Source organism: Pristiophorus japonicus, chromosome 5, assembly GCF_044704955.1.
Source record: "Pristiophorus japonicus isolate sPriJap1 chromosome 5, sPriJap1.hap1, whole genome shotgun sequence".
Classification (NCBI taxonomy): domain Eukaryota; kingdom Metazoa; phylum Chordata; class Chondrichthyes; family Pristiophoridae; genus Pristiophorus; species Pristiophorus japonicus.
This window is the reverse complement of record NC_091981.1, coordinates 238,166,613-238,183,296: the sequence shown is the minus strand read 5'-3', so window position 1 is coordinate 238,183,296 and position 16,684 is coordinate 238,166,613. Positions and strand designations below refer to the sequence as shown.

At 43.0% G+C, this 16,684-nt stretch overlaps 1 protein-coding gene across 14 annotated transcripts in view; it reads right to left on the bottom strand.

Moving 5' to 3' along the window:
• The window catches only part of LOC139264638 (sickle tail protein), an 801,407-nt gene that overhangs the window by 33,594 nt on the left and 751,129 nt on the right, over nt 1-16,684 (bottom strand). For all 14 annotated transcript variants that reach the window (XM_070881417.1, XM_070881420.1, XM_070881418.1 and 11 more), the window contains 2 exons: nt 2,496-2,626; nt 983-1,130 (listed from right to left, as the gene is read on the bottom strand). In XM_070881417.1, the coding sequence (XP_070737518.1) occupies nt 983-1,130; nt 2,496-2,626 (279 nt within the window). The remainder of the gene's footprint in view (nt 1-982; nt 1,131-2,495; nt 2,627-16,684) is intronic.

Here is a 16,684-nt window from a genome sequence, read left to right as displayed (position 1 = left end):
TGCACCTGCACATCGCGCAGGACCTTCCTCGTTGTCAGTCACCAAAAGCGTGGCCTGAGAAGCCAGCACCCGGTGCAGGTGGTCAGATATAGGGGGAAATGGAGAGCAGAGCACAGGAACTAAACGCAGTGGAGCACGGAGGGAAATCAGGAGCATGGAGGGAGCAGAACAAAGGTGGCCGGGCGGAGGGGTTAGCAGCATAGAGATAGCGTGGTCCAAATCTAAGGAGGATGAGAGGCAGAACATCATCCAGACGGGGAGATAGTATGAGCACTGTCCGTTCTCTGAAAACAGTGGTGTTAGCACTGTGCCTTATCTGAACCCTGTAGCCTGCCTGATAATGATGGCATCTAATTACACATTCCAAAGTGTTGGGTGAGTAATGTTCTCCCACATCCTGTCGGTGAGAAGTCGTCGTCTACTGCATCTATTTTCACAGCGGTGGAAATAGGGGCAGGCTAAAAGTGTACAAAGTCTGTCAAATATCTTGAAGATGTACTTTGAAGATTCACCAAAAGAATTCCATAGCTGGGTTTATAACATACACAACAAGATCACCAAAACCACATTGCTGACCGTGAATAAAGTAGGAATGTTCAAGCTGATAAATAATTTACGAGTTAATAACAGCTTTCATAACTACAAACAGTGATAGGTTTGAAGGAATACTTCGATGTTGGATTTGGGGTGGGGGGGAGGGGGGAGGGAGGTAGTGACGGTCTAAATGGATTTTCAAGTGGTTTAAAGTAAAGTATTACAAAATCTCATGTTTGGAGACATCCTTTTTGATAGAATGTACAGATAGTCAGTCTTTGGAATGCACATCCCCTTTATTAGCTTATACCTCCCGATGAACAAGACTAAGACGACCTCAGTTCAATTAATGATATTTCTCCAACTAAAAAAAGCATGTTGTAAAACAATGAAACATGGTGTATATAAAATAAGTTCAACATAATGATTTTGTTCTGATGGATGTTACCTTCTTAAGCCGGTGAGCACCTCGGTCATACTTTTGACTCTCTTCAGTAGACTCTCCAACTTGTGAGGCTCTTCCTTCAAAAACTTCACTGCTTCCACCTCCACACGGAGTACTGCCCGCATCTTATTCTGCAAAGTGGGGAACTCGACTGGGGAAAAAACACAAACCGAAACGTTTCAAACTTTGTGCAACAATGTACGTAACTCTTGATTTTTATATTACTGACGATAAAGTCAAGTGGATAATTCTTATTTATAGCAGTTTTTCTGTCTTCTCAACTTTAAGGGATGCCTCTACCAAACGACCCTGCATGGACCTGTTGGGCTGAATGACCTGTTTCTGTGTTGTAAATATTAGATAATAAAATGAGATCACTCAGCTTTCTAAGATAGAGCATGATGCCATTCGCCCAATGTGAAAGCTATTTCCCCACTTATTTTTGCAACGATACTGATTGTATAACAACAGGACAACTAACAGTAAGATCTGAAAATTCAAAACATTCTACAATTCTTGACTGACTTTTTTAAATGCAAGGTGTGCAATATAAACAAGACTTGTCAACTGGACACAATAGATGAAGAAATAAGAAACAAGTGGTGTTGCTCTAATATTTAAAACCTCACATAATTTTATAGAATGATGACACATTGATGAGCTGCATTTACAGGTGCAGCGTCGAAAATCTGGAGTTCTGGAATACGGAATGTTCCAGAATCCGGACCAATTGGTGGCACGGTCTTCCGGAATCCGTAAAATGTTCTGGAATCTGAACCCGTCAACCCGTCAACCTCGGGGCCCCACCACTGCCTGACCTCGGGCCTTGCCTCTGCTCACCTCGCCCCCGGGGCCTCGCCGCCTGCCCGCCCGGACACATCCCCCTCCATGGCGGGGCCCGCCCGAACATTTTCTGCATGGCGGGGACAACCCCCCCCCCCCACCCACACCCCCCTTTCTGACGTTCCGAAATTGGTAAATACCCGAACCTGGGCTCAGGTATTTCCAGATTCATGACGTCAGAAAGATGATCGAACATCCTGAAAAGCCCAGATTGGCCTCGGGCCTGAATTCTCGATGCTGCACCTGTATATAGTGCCTTTGACATACAAAAATATCCCAAGGCATTTTAGAGGCATTACAAGGGGACGGCCAAAGAGTCACATGTGGGTTTTAAGGAGAGTCTTAAAGGTGGAGGAGGAGGATTAGGAAAGGAATTGCAGAGCATGGAGCCGAAGAAGTTGAAAGCGAGACGACCAGTGGTGGGCTGAAGGGAGGCAGCGATGCACAAAAGACTGGAGTCAGAGGAACAGAGTACAAGGCAGATTGTAGAGTGGTAGGAGGTTACAGAGATGGGGAGCAGTGAGGTCATGACGGAATTGAAACACAAGGATGGTCATTTTAAATGAGAGATGTTGGTGTACCAGGAGCCAATGTAGGCCAGCAAAGATTGGTGCGAACCCCTTTTGTTAATACAAATTTAATTAAAAGTTAAATCCATAATGAAGTACCTTACCTTTCAGACCAGCAAGAGATTCTCCCACCTGGCGCAGTGCAACAGCACCCTCCTCCACGTCCTTCAAAGTGACCATTTGCTGGGCTGAAGAGCTGTTCTTATTCAGACCATCTATGGATTTTTCTAACCCACTGCAGATTTAAAAAACATAATAAATTAGAACAGCACTCACTGGCTACACCTTTTCAACTCTGGACAATAAGACTTTCATTTTTCTACATGTAGCTCATTTGAAGAATCTTCCCACTGGGTACAGCAAGTCAATGTTTGAAGGGAGCAGCAGAAATCATGGTGTATTATTTAGAATCTCCCAACATAAAACTACAAGGGTCCACACCTCAGTGGGTAGCACACTCACGCTCTGAGTCAGAAGGTTGTGGGTTCAAATCCCACTCCAGGGACTTGAGGTCATAAATTTAGACTGACACTCCGGTGCAGTGCTGAGGGAGTGCTGCACTGTCGGAGGTGCCGTCTTTTGGATGAGACGTTAAACCAAGGGCCTGTCTGTTCTCTCTGATGGACGTAAAAGATCCCATGGCACTATTTCGAAGAGGAGCTGGGGAGTTCTCCCCAGTGTCCTGGACAATATTTATCCCTCAATCAACATAACAAAAAAGCAGATTATTTGGTCATTATCACATTGCTGTTTGTCGGTGCTGTGCACAAATTGGCTGCCGCGTTTCCCACATAACAGCGACTACACGTCAAAAAGATCGTCATTAGCTGTAAAGCACTTTGGGATGTCCGGTGGTCGTGAAAGGTGCTATATAAATGAAAGTCTTTCTTTTTTCCAGCATCCACAGTATTTTGCTGTTTGGGTAAAGAGATCGCCTGTTGTAGCACTAGAGTCATCATCATAGGCAGTCCCTCGGAGTCGAGGATGACTTGCTTCCACTCTAAAAGTGAGTTCTCAGGTAACTGAGGAGTCCAGTGCGGGACCTACAGTCTCTAGAAGTCATACAAGCCTGATGTTAGCAGGTATCTAATCTCAAATTACCACGAGCATGGTATAAGAGGATTTCCGGTGTCCATTAAATTGAAGCAGAGTAAGCATCTTAGGGAAAAGAGTGAAGGAAATTAGAGAAAAGAAAATCTTGAAGGGGAAAGAAACATAAACATTTCATAACACTAGAGGGCAGCACCTGATCACAAACAAATCCAAACTCAAAGTGTCTGCTCCAACTTAACATAAATAGGCAAGACAATAAAGCAGACAAGCCCTGCTTGCAGAAACAACTCGAGTCACTCTCAGTTTTGTGATGTGTGGGTTAAAAAGGAAAAAAGTCTTGGATTTATATAGCGCCTTTCACGACCACCGGACGGCTCAAAGCACTTTAGTTTTTAAGCACTTTAAGTACTTTTGAAGTGTAGTCACTGTTGTAATGTAGGAAACGCGGCAGCCAATATGCACACAAGCAAGCTCCCGCAACCAGCAATGTGAAAATGATGAGTTAATCTGTTTTTTTGTTATGTTGATTGAGAGATAAATATTAAATGGCCGAAGTAATTGGACGGAGTGGACCGTCAACCTCGGGCACATTTTTCACACTATGTGGCTGATTACTGCTCAGTCTCACTACTGATGGAAGTGGGCTTTCTTCACACTGGCCGCTGAGTGTTTCTGTCAAGCTTGATTCTGTAGTATTTACTACTATTCAGGTTGGTACTTAATAATAGTGGGGAGGTAACCAGTTCCTACCGAGAAGTTCATTTCTCTTCGGTGGTCATTCCATTTACTTTCTGTCAGCTTTAACAAAGCACCACGCTGCGCATTTTCCTGTTACATTTAGGCAGCATTGATTTCTTCTGGAAAATAAATGTTCTGTTTGCAAGCATGGTTGTTCTTTACATAAATCTGCCTCCAGCTTTCATGTCAGTCGAACTTAATTAGAATTCTGCTCACTTAGGAACTGCTTCAAGCAAGGTTACAATTTGCTTCATTTAATACACACCTGTTATTTTCGTTAACTATTGTGGGAGGGTTTTGTTGAAAAGCATTTTTGTCCTCAACCTTTGAATTTATACTTAAAAAAAATGGATCCCATAATTCTCTTTAAAAAAAGTGATTTTATGCAGCAATGCACAGCATAGATGCAGACACCCTTGATTATCCAACGAGAAGCTAAGCTTTACTGCGAAGTTGATGCTGATTTGATCTCTGGACTTTGTTGAGCCTGCTAACACTCAGCTAAGGCAGCAGTGAGGGCAAAACAATTGGCCTTGTTTCTTGTCAATGTTCTCTCCTTATTGACTCTGTGCTGTGGTATTGCCAGGGTGGCCCTGGTGGTGGACACATACCACAGCAAGGAATCAATAAGAGGAGAAAATTAACAAGAGTAAAAAGTATTTGCACTTTGATAGGTTTGTATTAATTTTTTTTATCAGCAAAACATACTGATTTCTGCAGGGATAGGAACAATCCCTTTCAGCTCAAATATTTTATATTATTCATGTGCTTGGTTGCTTTGGATATACAGCAAAATCTGTTCAAGCGCAGAAAGCAAATAGTTTGCCCACACAGCAGCTTTAGCAATTAAAGCCACAAACGGAGGCCATTTCAAGGTTGTTAGTCAACTCTGCTTAGAAACCAGGATTGAGTCAGCAGATTGAGCGCATTGCTAGCAGAAGGGTTTTCATTGAAATGTTGTACTTATTCCATCTTAGAGAATAAATAAATGTAAACCATTGAAGAATTTCAAATGAAGTGTATATGCTATAAATGGACTCTGCTGCACAACAACATTGGGGATTCTGAAAGTAAATTTTGGAAAAAAAGCATAATTGAGCAAAGTATCAAGGCAAGTCAACAAAAAAGGCACGCCCACTTGTGTTGACATGGAAACTAGTCACTGAACTAAGCCCTCGTGTTGCTGGCAGCCGCTGATCAGGAGCTTATTTTGGCACACAGCAGATTTCCCAAACTAGATGTCTTAACATTTGCTTACGCAAAACTGTTCATGCAAAAATAAGACGCTGGCCACATGCGAAGGAGAGGCCAGAACTAGTTGCTCCATTTCGCCATTAAATTCAAAATAGCCCAGTAACAAACTAACATTTTTGATCCATGGACACTATATACTGCCAATGTGACAAATATTGATTTAAATCAGACAGATACAGAAATCCCAGTAATATGGATTTTTCAAACCAAGAACCAGTGGGATAGAAATTGGTTATTGTTGCACTCATTTTCTGGTCAAATAAACCAGGGAAAATATGACCAATTTTGCAGGGCGATGCTCTGCGCCCCAAGAACACCTGAAAAACATCCAATGCCATATTGCTCTTTTCAGGACAATTTTCAAGCAACCAGGGCGGCTACAAAAGGCAGCCATTAGGCCCCTTTCATATACAAGGGGGCCTAATGCCCATTTTAGGAATTCATATTTAGGTTTCCCTCCGAGAAATAGGGCTGGCTGCCCGTTCCTAGACCGCAGGTCTGCTCCACTCAGGTTTTCCACGGATGCAGCCTAGAAACTGTCCGCCACCGCAAAGGCAGCCATAACATTTTAAATCATGTGAAGCCAAGATGACCAGGAGTGCCCCTCCCAGTGCAAGAATGCTCCTCACAGCGGCAAATGGAGACGACCAGGTCTCCTCTCGCCCCTTGCCTGAGAGCAGCTGCTAGTGAGGCAAGGAGCCCAAAAATTCATTTGCTGCGATTGGGTGAGCTGCCAATGGAGGTGCAACAGGTGCCGGCAGCTAAATGACTGAAATGAGGCCCAAAGAACCAATTTCAGGTTGGCCTCAGGCCTCCCGCCCGGTTGGTGCGCGCTCTGCCTGCGCAGCACCGATTCTGGGCCTGAAAATGGGGCCCAGTCCAATTTCTACCCACAGTCTTCCCATATGTAAAAATGAAACGACAGAACATATTCCTGGTGTTCTATAAAAAGTTTGAGACATAATGACTAAAGCATTAGAGACTGCCAAGATTAGCAGCACTTTATGCTCAGAAAGCTGTTACTTAATTGGGAAGCAATCCATCCAGTCTATGCAACTTTCTGGGAAAAGTATGAATGAATCAGTGGAAAATAACGCCATTCAGAAGGCTACTTAGATTAAAAGACTACCAGGGCAATTCCTAAACGGTCAAAATACAGAACAAATGATTTGATTGAAGAACATGAATATTCCTTTTATACTATACAAAATTATTACAGATGAGAAAAGCCATTCGGCCTATGTTTACACATCACTCAGTGAGATCCTAGCGTGCCCCCATGTTAGCATCCAATTATTTTTAAAATATTTTTGCCGGGTGACACAGAAGAGCTAGGAAAGTCAGAAGTGTGCAGACATTAAGACCCAGAAGAATTAAAACAGTGACAAGAGTGCGGTACATGCATATCCTCTGATTAGCTTGGAGCCAAATTATAAATCTAGGTTAGGGGATTTGGTTTAGCCCCCACATGGGTGCACTGGTCATCAGGACAGTGCCGCTAGAATCCTTTCATACGGGCCAATTACAAGTGTACTTCTGCGACTGATTGATTACTGTGCGAGTTAGGACACGGGCAGCCGAGTTCATGCTGGCTTGTGCTTAATAAATCATCTTAAATATACATACATCATGGCTATCTGGGTCTGATAGCTTTGCCAAGTCTCAAACCTGCCAGTTAAGTTGCCGACAGACAGGATCGAGGGCCAGAACAACAATAACAACGTATTAAATAGCGCCTTTAACGTAGCAAAACATCCCAAGGCGCTTCACAGGAGTATTATAAAGACAAAAATTTGACACCATGCCACACAAGGAAAAATTAGGGCAGGTGACAAAGAGGCAGGTTTTAAGGAGCATCTTAAAGGAGGAAAGAGAGGTAGCGAGGTGGAGAGGTTTAGGCAGGGAATACCAGAGCTTAGGGCCCAGGCAACAGAAGGCATGGCCATCAATCGTCAAGCGATTATAATCAGGGATGCTCAAGAGGGCAGAATTAGAGGAGCGCAGATATTTCGGGGGGCAGGGGGTGGGGTGGTTGTGGGGTTGGAGGAGATTACGGAGATAGTGTGGGATGAGGCTATGGAGGGATTTGAAAACAAGAATGAGAATTTTGAAATTGAGGCGTTGCTTAGCCAGGAGCCAATGTAGGTAGCGAGCATAGGGGTGATGGGTGAACAGGACTTGGTGCGAGTTAAGACACAGACAGCCAAGTTTTGGATGACCTCTAGTTTACATAGGGTAGAATGTGGGAGGCCAGCCAGGAGTGCATTGGAATAGTCAAGTCTAGAGGTAACAAACGCATGGATGAGGGTTTCAGAAGCAGATGAACGGAGGCAGGGGCGGAGACGGGCGATGGAACAGAACAGGACGAAGAGGCCCAAGTTCATTTTAATCCTTTTTTGAAGAAAGATTTCCTTGCGGGCCAGGAGGAGCAGTTGAATCCTTGGGCTTTCCCTTCCCCATCCCGTGACCGCAATCGGCTCGGCCTTGCCCCTCTTAATTTTCCTGGTCAGAGACCTTTTTCTTAGGTCCTCATCAGCAGTCTGCCACCACACAATTTCCTGTTCATCAGCCATCATGTCATTCCCGACGGCTTTGAGCAGGAGTCAGCAACACCCGATGCACAGTAAGGACCAGGAGTTGAAGTGACCAGATTCTCACGCTGGCACGCTCATGGGCACTACCAGGCCCCACTCACCTCATCCCCGCCCCAGGTTATAACTGGAGCTTGAGTGCCTGAAATAGTTAAGTGTCCAATTCCTTTGCACGGGGATCTCCTGCCCTGATGAGCATAAAAATGCAGACAACAAAATCTATAACTAGGAGTGCAAATTAAAAAGGCAGGTTACGGTATATTAACAGGTTAAAGGGTAACTCAACGTAATTATTTTCAAGTTTCATGGTCACTGCTCAATTCGCATTAGAATTACACTGGAGCCTCGCTAGATTATCGTACTTGGAAGCCTGCCAATGAGGGGACTTTATAACAAATAGCTGAACTGGTAATTATAGCATCTTAGTTTAATAGGTAATTACTATGTGTTTTTAATTAGAGATATCAATATTAACAGAAAATAATGGAACTGAACAATAAATACACCAATGTCAAAGTTTAGACAAATTGCCTTGATATTTAACTGGATTATTCTTAAGTGACCTACTCGAACTGGTGACATTGATTTTGATAGTGTTGTTTATAGAACTGAGACACGGTACAGTACTGCTATGTAGGTTGAATTATTCACGCTGCTTGGTTCCTCATCTTTTCCACGTTGCTACAGGAAGTGCTGAATATAGGTCTCTCCACAAAGGGGCGGGGAAAGGAAGGGAGAATTGTCCTGACAGGCTGCATCATTTTATTACACCTCCTTTGACCAGCACGAAGAGGTACTTGTCAAGGATGAGTACCAAAATGATGGTGTCGGCTAGCCACCAGGTTAAGTCTTCATAAAGTATGTCCTATTGAAAAAATTTGAACAATGGGAGGGAGTAGGCCACCATGCTATCAACTTGCATGCGGTCACAATATTGCCAAAAAATCTGCAAAAGGACGTAGACAGGCTAAGTGAGTGGGCAAAATTTTGGCAGATGGAGTATAATGTTGGAAAGTGTGAGGTCATGAGCTTTGGCAGAATAAAATCAAAGAGCAAGTTATTATTTAAGTGGAGAAAGATTGCGAAGTGCCGCAGTACAGCGGGACCTGGGGCTACTTGTGCATGAAACACAAAAGGATAGTATGCAGGTACAGCAAATGATCAGGAAGGCCAATGGTATCTTGGGCTTTATTGCAAAGGGGATGGAGTATAAAAGCAGGGAAGTCTTGCTACAGTTATATAAGATATTGGTGAGGCCACACCTGGAATACAGCGTGCAGTTTTGATTGCCATATTTACGAAAGGATATATTTGCTTTAGAGGCAGTACAGAGAAGGTTCACAAGGTTGATTCCGGGGATGACGGGGTTGACTTATGAGGAAAGGTTGAGTAGGTTGGGCCTCTACTCATTGGAATTCAGAAGAATGAGAGGTGATCTTATCGAAACGTGTAAGATTATGAGGGGGCTTGACAAGATGGATTCGGAGAGGATGTTTCCACTGATGGGGGAGACTAGAACTAGAGGGCGTGATCTTAGAATAAGGGGCTGCCCATTTACAACAGAGATGAGGAGAAATTTCTTCTCTGAGGACTGTAAATCTGTGGAATTCGCTGAATCAGAGAGCTGTGGAAGCTGGGACATTAAATAAATTTAAGACAGAAATAGACAGTTTCTTAAACGATAAGAGGATAAGGGTTATAAGGAGCGGGCAGGGAAGTGGAGCTGAGTCCATTATCGGATCAGCCATGATCTTATTGAATGGCGGAGCAGGCTCGAGGGGCTGTATGGCCTACTCCTGCTCCTATTTCTTATGTTCTTATGTATGTAACAGCCAATAAAAACGGGCAAAATCCCAAGTCTCACGACATAATGCCTGAGTAATTTGAAACTTCTAAAATTTGGACCCAGTCCAGCAATTTGAAATCATAACCATCTTGTGCACTGTAGAGAGGTGACTTTTTTCTAAAGTCTGTATATATGTTAGTTTGAGAAAAGGCAAGAATCACTTATTAAGTTTAACTTTGTTCCTTCCTCATGCATGTTGCCATATCTTTGGATATGCCTTTTGCAATGCTGACTCCTTATGAATTTTTTTTCCCCACAACAAGGATACTTTTCAGCCCAGACTCCCACTAACGTCCTCCACTTGAATGCTCTTCTGCTCCAAGTCTCACTGATGTCTAACTGAAATGTTCTTAAACCCCAAATCCCACTCATCTCTTTGATGTGCAGCCTTGACTCCAACTGATGTTTGTGACTTGATTCAAGCTGTCCTCTTCAACTCAAGTACTCGATGTGACGAGAAAGCTTTTTTATTCCAATGACATGTGATTGACATTGGAATATTATTCAAACAGTTGCAAAAGTCAAAATAGTATTAATGACCTCTAGTTTAAAAAAACCAAGGCGAGTCTTGGCCGAGTCACATGGTGCTCAGCAGCCTCAATTCCCACTGGTCTCCTCAGTCTGAATTCCCTGCAGCCCCAACTCCCACTGGCTTCCCTCCCAGGCAAAGACTCCAAGTTGCAAGCCACAACCTACATGCAGTTCTGAGATGTGGAAGCCGTATCAGAACTGGGAGCAAAGAAAGCATTTCAAAGGAACTGATCTTTTTTTCTTGAGTTAAATAAAACTGAGACACTAGTTGCAGATAAGCTAAGATTTGGGAAGACGGATGCTTCCATTACAATTTTTGTCGCAGGAAATTCCTTTGAATCATTTCTAGTTTTGGAAACATTAAAGTCAAAAAAAAGCTGGTAAACTTTTGGGGATCTTTAAAAACATTTGTTCATGATAAACCCACCACAACTCAGATATTGGGTAAATCCACTGCCCAGTGTGATGCACAAACACACCAGGGAGGATCCTGGTTCAAGCTCTGATTTTCACTGACTTAGCAAACTACTGCTGGAACAGCTGTACAGCACAATAACTGGCTTCATTGCCACAGAGGCAGAGTTTCCGCTCCGGATTGCTAGACAGTGATGTCTGCTGGAATGTGCGTGGGGGTGAGGGCAGGCTTAGATGCAGTGATGCCTCCTTAAGTACAATAGCCTGCCAGCACTCAGTCTAGAGTTCATGTGCAAAGAACGGCTACTTGGGTGAACTGCTAGCACTGGAAGAATAAACCCTCAGCAACAATCAGTCGGGGGAAATAGAGAATGGTGGAGAAAATTGGCGAGGGGTCAGGGGGGGAGGGGGAACGAGTCAAAATGGAATTGCAACTGCATAAAGAAACTTCTACAAGAACTAAGGCAGATGCCGCAAGACTGGAAGATTAAATCGGATCAATGGAGTGCAAAGATACCATGTAATTATGGTTTCTCAGGTACATGCAGCATCACAAAGAAAATGAACAAGCCAGAACTGCATGACTCAACAGAGACAGTGAGCGAGGGAAGACTGCTGATGGGAGTTTCAAACTTACTAGCTCACTTCAAAGCGAGATGGAACAAAACCAACTTTGAGAACAAAGAGTCTGGAAAGTCTCCCGAACCTCCCACATAAACCACTGAAAGAAATACTACCACTCCCCTCAACTCCTCAATGAGATTCGGCTCTGGCTATGAACAGCATCAACATGAGTATTTTAGAAGTTCTATCAAGGTCCTGCCTCATCCCACAGCATGTCTAGGTCATGTTTCGGTCATTTTCAATGCTTTTGGAATAGACTAATAAAACAAGGCGAGGTACAGCAGTTTTCTGGAAAGATTAGTGTTCACACATGGAAGACAATTAAATGACGAAGGAAACACAATGGGACAAAATAAAATGTGAACAAAAGCAAGCTCTGCACTTGCTTAAAAACAATTGGCCCCCAACATCTTTCAGTTCTGATGAAAGGTCATCGATCGGAAACGTTAACTCTGTTTCTCTCCGCAGATGCTGCCTGACCAGCTGAGAGTCTTCCAGCATTTTGTGTTGTTATTTCAAATAAAATGGTTATCTGTGGGATATATGGTGAACTCCCAACATCAAATTGCTTCCTATCTGGTAACCATAGTGCTGATTCCCTTGTGCTGCATTACAAATGATTTGGGGACAATCTCGGGCTCAGTTTTTATGTAACGTCTAACCACGAATGTGCAGGGTTTTGCGAAGGGAGGGCCTGAACATGCTTTCATTATCTGGTCAGCTCCAGCATCTTGGTCAAAACATTGTGAAGAGCCTGGTCAATCGAATTAATACCAAGAGTGTGGGTTTTGTTGAGGCTGCTGGACTGGTGCCAGTAATGAAATTGCTGTGTGTGACCAGGGGAAGTGAGACAGACACAAGTGCTCCAGTTTTGTTCAAAATCAAAGTACCAATACACATGCTTCACGCATGCTTCACGCATGACTGAACAGGCGCAGTGGTGTTTTAAGCTCCCAACAAAACGCAGGACATTATGCACGACCCAATAGGCACATGGATTATCCACTGGAAATCCCATAATCGCCCAAACAAAATTGACATTCAGGAGATAATATGAACAGGGGAAAAAATAGTTTGGGGTTAGACGAATGCTAAATAATGCTCGCATTTTGATAAACTATTGTAAAACTGATTTTGAAAGCAAAACGTCTTTATATTCAATGACGTACAATGTCTCGCACTGCTGATACTCTCCCCGCCCAAAGAAAAACAGACATTTAGATTTGACTCATTTAATTATCTGTATGCAGAACATTGAGAAATTTTGAGGCAGCACAGTACTATCTCATTTAGTAAAATCAAAAATTTGACAAACATGGAAATGCCTTTTTGCCCATTTTATAAATACAGTGGGTTTGGAGCTCCAAAAAGCTGGCTTCACTGGAGTCCATTCTCTACACCGAAATGTTCATTTTAATATAAACATTTTAATTAAAAGAACTATCACTTAGATGAATAAATTTAGCAGATCTGATTGTGTAAGAGATGTAGCTGACCTGTGAAATGGAGGACAATTCAGATATGTGAAGGTCAACTCAATTGCTGAGACCTCAGTTTGTCAAATACACCAATACTAAAAGAAGATACTAAAGCTCCCTATTTTCTTCTTTGAAACTGGTTTATAATGCTTTCTTAGAGCCTTGAGATACACCAAGCATATCAAGACGACAAATATAATGGAATTCAGGTGGATTCAATTTCATGCTATTTCTGCGCCATTATCAGCTCGCTCTTCCAGCAACATTGTGGGCAAAACATTTTTAAACCAAAATGTGCACGAACAAGGCTAATTAATGGGACATGCCACGAGATACCTTGCTCCAACAATCTGGTCCATTGGCCCAGAATCTGCGGTCAGCAGCAAAGCGACGACACTCTCCTCTGACCCTGAAAAAACCCGCCCACAAATATAGTGGGCTCGAGAGGATCGAGTTCCTCTATTCCGACATGACTTTGAATTTGCCGCCATCAGTGGCATTTACCAACAGTGCAGGCAGCAGGCAGGCTGATCAGCCAACCAGATTCAAGAAGTCGCACAGACAGCAAAGCAGGGAGTGTTTGCTAGTGCTGTTGGGGAGGAGTTAAACTAATATGGTAGGGGGATGGGAACCTATGCAGGGAGACGGAGAGAAGTAGAATGGGGGAAGAAGCAAAAGATCGAAAGAAAAAAAGTAAAAGTGGAGGGCAGAGAAACCCAAGGCAAAAAGCAAAAAGGGCCAAATTACAGTAAAATTCGAAAGGGGCAAAATGTGTTAAAAAGACAAGCCTGAAAGCTCTGGGCCTCAATGCGAGGAGTATTCGGAATAAGGTGGATGAATTAACTGCACAGATAGCAGTTAACGGATATGATATAATTGGCATCACGGAGACATGGCTCCAGGGTGACCAAGGCTGGGAACTCAACATCCAGAGGTATTCAACATTTAGGAAGGATAGACAGAAAGGAAATGGAGGTGGGGTGGCATTGCTGGTTACGGAGGAAATTAATGCAATAGTAAGGAAGGACATTGGCTTGAATGATGTAGAATCGGTATGGGTGGAGCTACGGAATACCAAAGAGCAGAAGATGCTAGTGGGTGTTGTGTACAAACCACTAAACAGTAGTAGTGAGGCTGGGGACAGCATCAAACAAGAAATTAGGGATGCATGCAATAAAGGTACAGCAGTTATCATGGGCGACTTTAATCTACATATTGATTGGGCGAACCAAACTGGTAGCAATGCAGTGGAGGAGGATTTCCTGGAGTGTATTAGGGATGGTTTTACAGACCAATATGTCAAGGAACCAACTAAAGGGCTGGCCATCCTAGATTGGGTGATGTGTAATGAGAAAGGACCAATTAGCAATCTTGTTGTGCAAGGCCTCTTGGGGAAGAGTGACCATAATATGGTAGAATTCTTTATTAAGATGGAGAGTGACTCAGTTAATTCAGAGACTAGGGTCCTGAAGGAAAGGTAACTTCGATGGTATGAGGTGTGAATTGGCTAGAATAGACTGGCGGGTGATACTTAAAAGGGGTGACGGTGGATAGGCAATGGCAAACATTTAAAGATCACATGGATGAACGTCAACAATTGTACACCCCTGTCTGGAGTAAAAATAAAATGGGGACGGTGGCTCAACCGTGGCTAACAAGGGAAATTAAGGATAGTGTTAAATCCAAGGAAGAGGCATATAAATTGGCCAGAAAAAGCAGCAAACCTGAGGACTGGGAGAATTTTGTAATACAGCAGAGGAGGACAAAGGGTTTAATTAGGAGGGGGAAAATAGAGTATGAGAGGAAGCTTGCTTGGAACATAAAAACTGACTGTAAAGGCTTCTATAGATATGTGAAAAGAAAAAGATTAGTGAAAACAAACGTAGGTCCCTTGCAGTCAGATTCAGGTGAATTTATAATGGGGAACAAAGAAATGGCGGACCAGTTAAACAAGTACTTTGGTTCTGTCTTCACGAAGGAAGACATAAATAACCTTCTGCAAATACTAGGGGACAGAGGGTCTAGTGAGAAGAAGGATCTGAAGGAAATCCTTATTAGGCGGGAAATGGTGTTAGGGAAATTGATGGGATTGAAGGCCGATAAATCCCCGGGGCCTGATAGTCTGCATCCCAGAGTACTTAAAGAAGTAGCCCTAGAAACAGTGGATGCATTCGAGATCATTTTCCAACAGTCTATTAACTGTCAGCCAGTCAGTTCCTATGGACTGGAGGGTAGCTAATGTAACACCACTTTTTAAAAAAGGAGGGAGAGAGAAAACGGGTAATTATAGACCGATAAGCCTGACATCAGTAGTGGGGAAAATGTTGGAATCAATTATTAAAGATGAAATAGCAGCACATTTGGAAAGCAGTGACGGGATCGGCCCAAGTCAGCATGGATTTATGAAAGGGAAATTCTGCTTGACAAATCTTCTAGAATTTTTTGAGGATGTAACTGGTAGAATGGACAAGGGAGAACCAGTGGACGTGGTGTATTTGGACTTTCAAAAGGCTTTGACAAGGTCCCACACAAGAGATTGGTATGCAAAATTAAAGCACGTGGTATTGGGGTAATGTACTGATGTGAATGATCAGCCATGATCTTATTGAATGGTGGTGCAGGCTCGAAGGGCCAAATGGCTGACTCTTGCACCTATTTTCTATGTTTCTATGTTTCTAAAAAGCAGGGAAAATAATTCACATTTTAATCATTGCACAGAGAGCGAAATAAATATTGCGACATATACATGGGATTAAAGTAGAAGCTGAAATATCAAACAAATTTAATTTTTATTTTTAAAATATTGAAATTTTCAAATGTTCTTCTGAGTGAATGGGACTCCACACTTGTAAAATTTGTTTTTCAGGGCCAGAGAGGTTGTTCAGCAGTAATTATGACTTACTACGTTGTTCAAAATTCAGTTACATGTGATTAAACAAAATTTTCATTGCTTTTTACAGAGAATAGTGCGTAATAAGTTGAAGTTCACATCAGTTCACTGATTCTATGTTGATTTCATTTGTGAAGACTGCAACAGCGCACCCTGTGGAGGAGCAGGTATCACTGACAACAACTTCCGTATTTCCACGTTTAACTGCGCATGTGCGGGCGCCAGATGTTTGTTAATTTTACAGAGAACGCATTACATCTGCAAATTCCAGGCCATTATATCATACATCATCTTTGTTACCAATTGAATGGATCAACAAAACACCCAGAAGATTATATTTTTAGGTTACTGATCATATTATGTTGTTATGAAAGAAGACTATGTCCTGGATATTAACAAGGGTAGGTTCCATGAGCGGGGAATCGGGGTTGGCGTTTCGGACAGGACTGGTTTCCCCACATGCTGTGGAGTTAACACATAATGGAATACAGTGGCCTCAATTCTATACCATTTTTGCGCCGTTATCAGCTCGAACTTCCCGCAACCTTGCAGGCAAAAACATTTCAAACTACGAATGTGCATGAATAAGTCTAACGAACGAGACTTGTCGAGAGATAGTCCACTCCAGCAAAATCTGGCCCATTGAGGGAGTCTGATGGGGGGAGGCGGGAAGGTTGGGTGGCCAGAGGTAAGGACGCCTGCTCCTCCTGGCTCACAAGCAGTGCTGTAAGGCACTTGCTTTCTCCCCGAAACTGTTCTCGCCTCCCTTCAACTGTTCGGTTTCCCGATCTTGTGTTCCTAACACAGATGAGACTGCACACAGGGAGGTTAAAGTAACAATGACCTCAGTCTTTATTAAGACACTCCAGAGTGA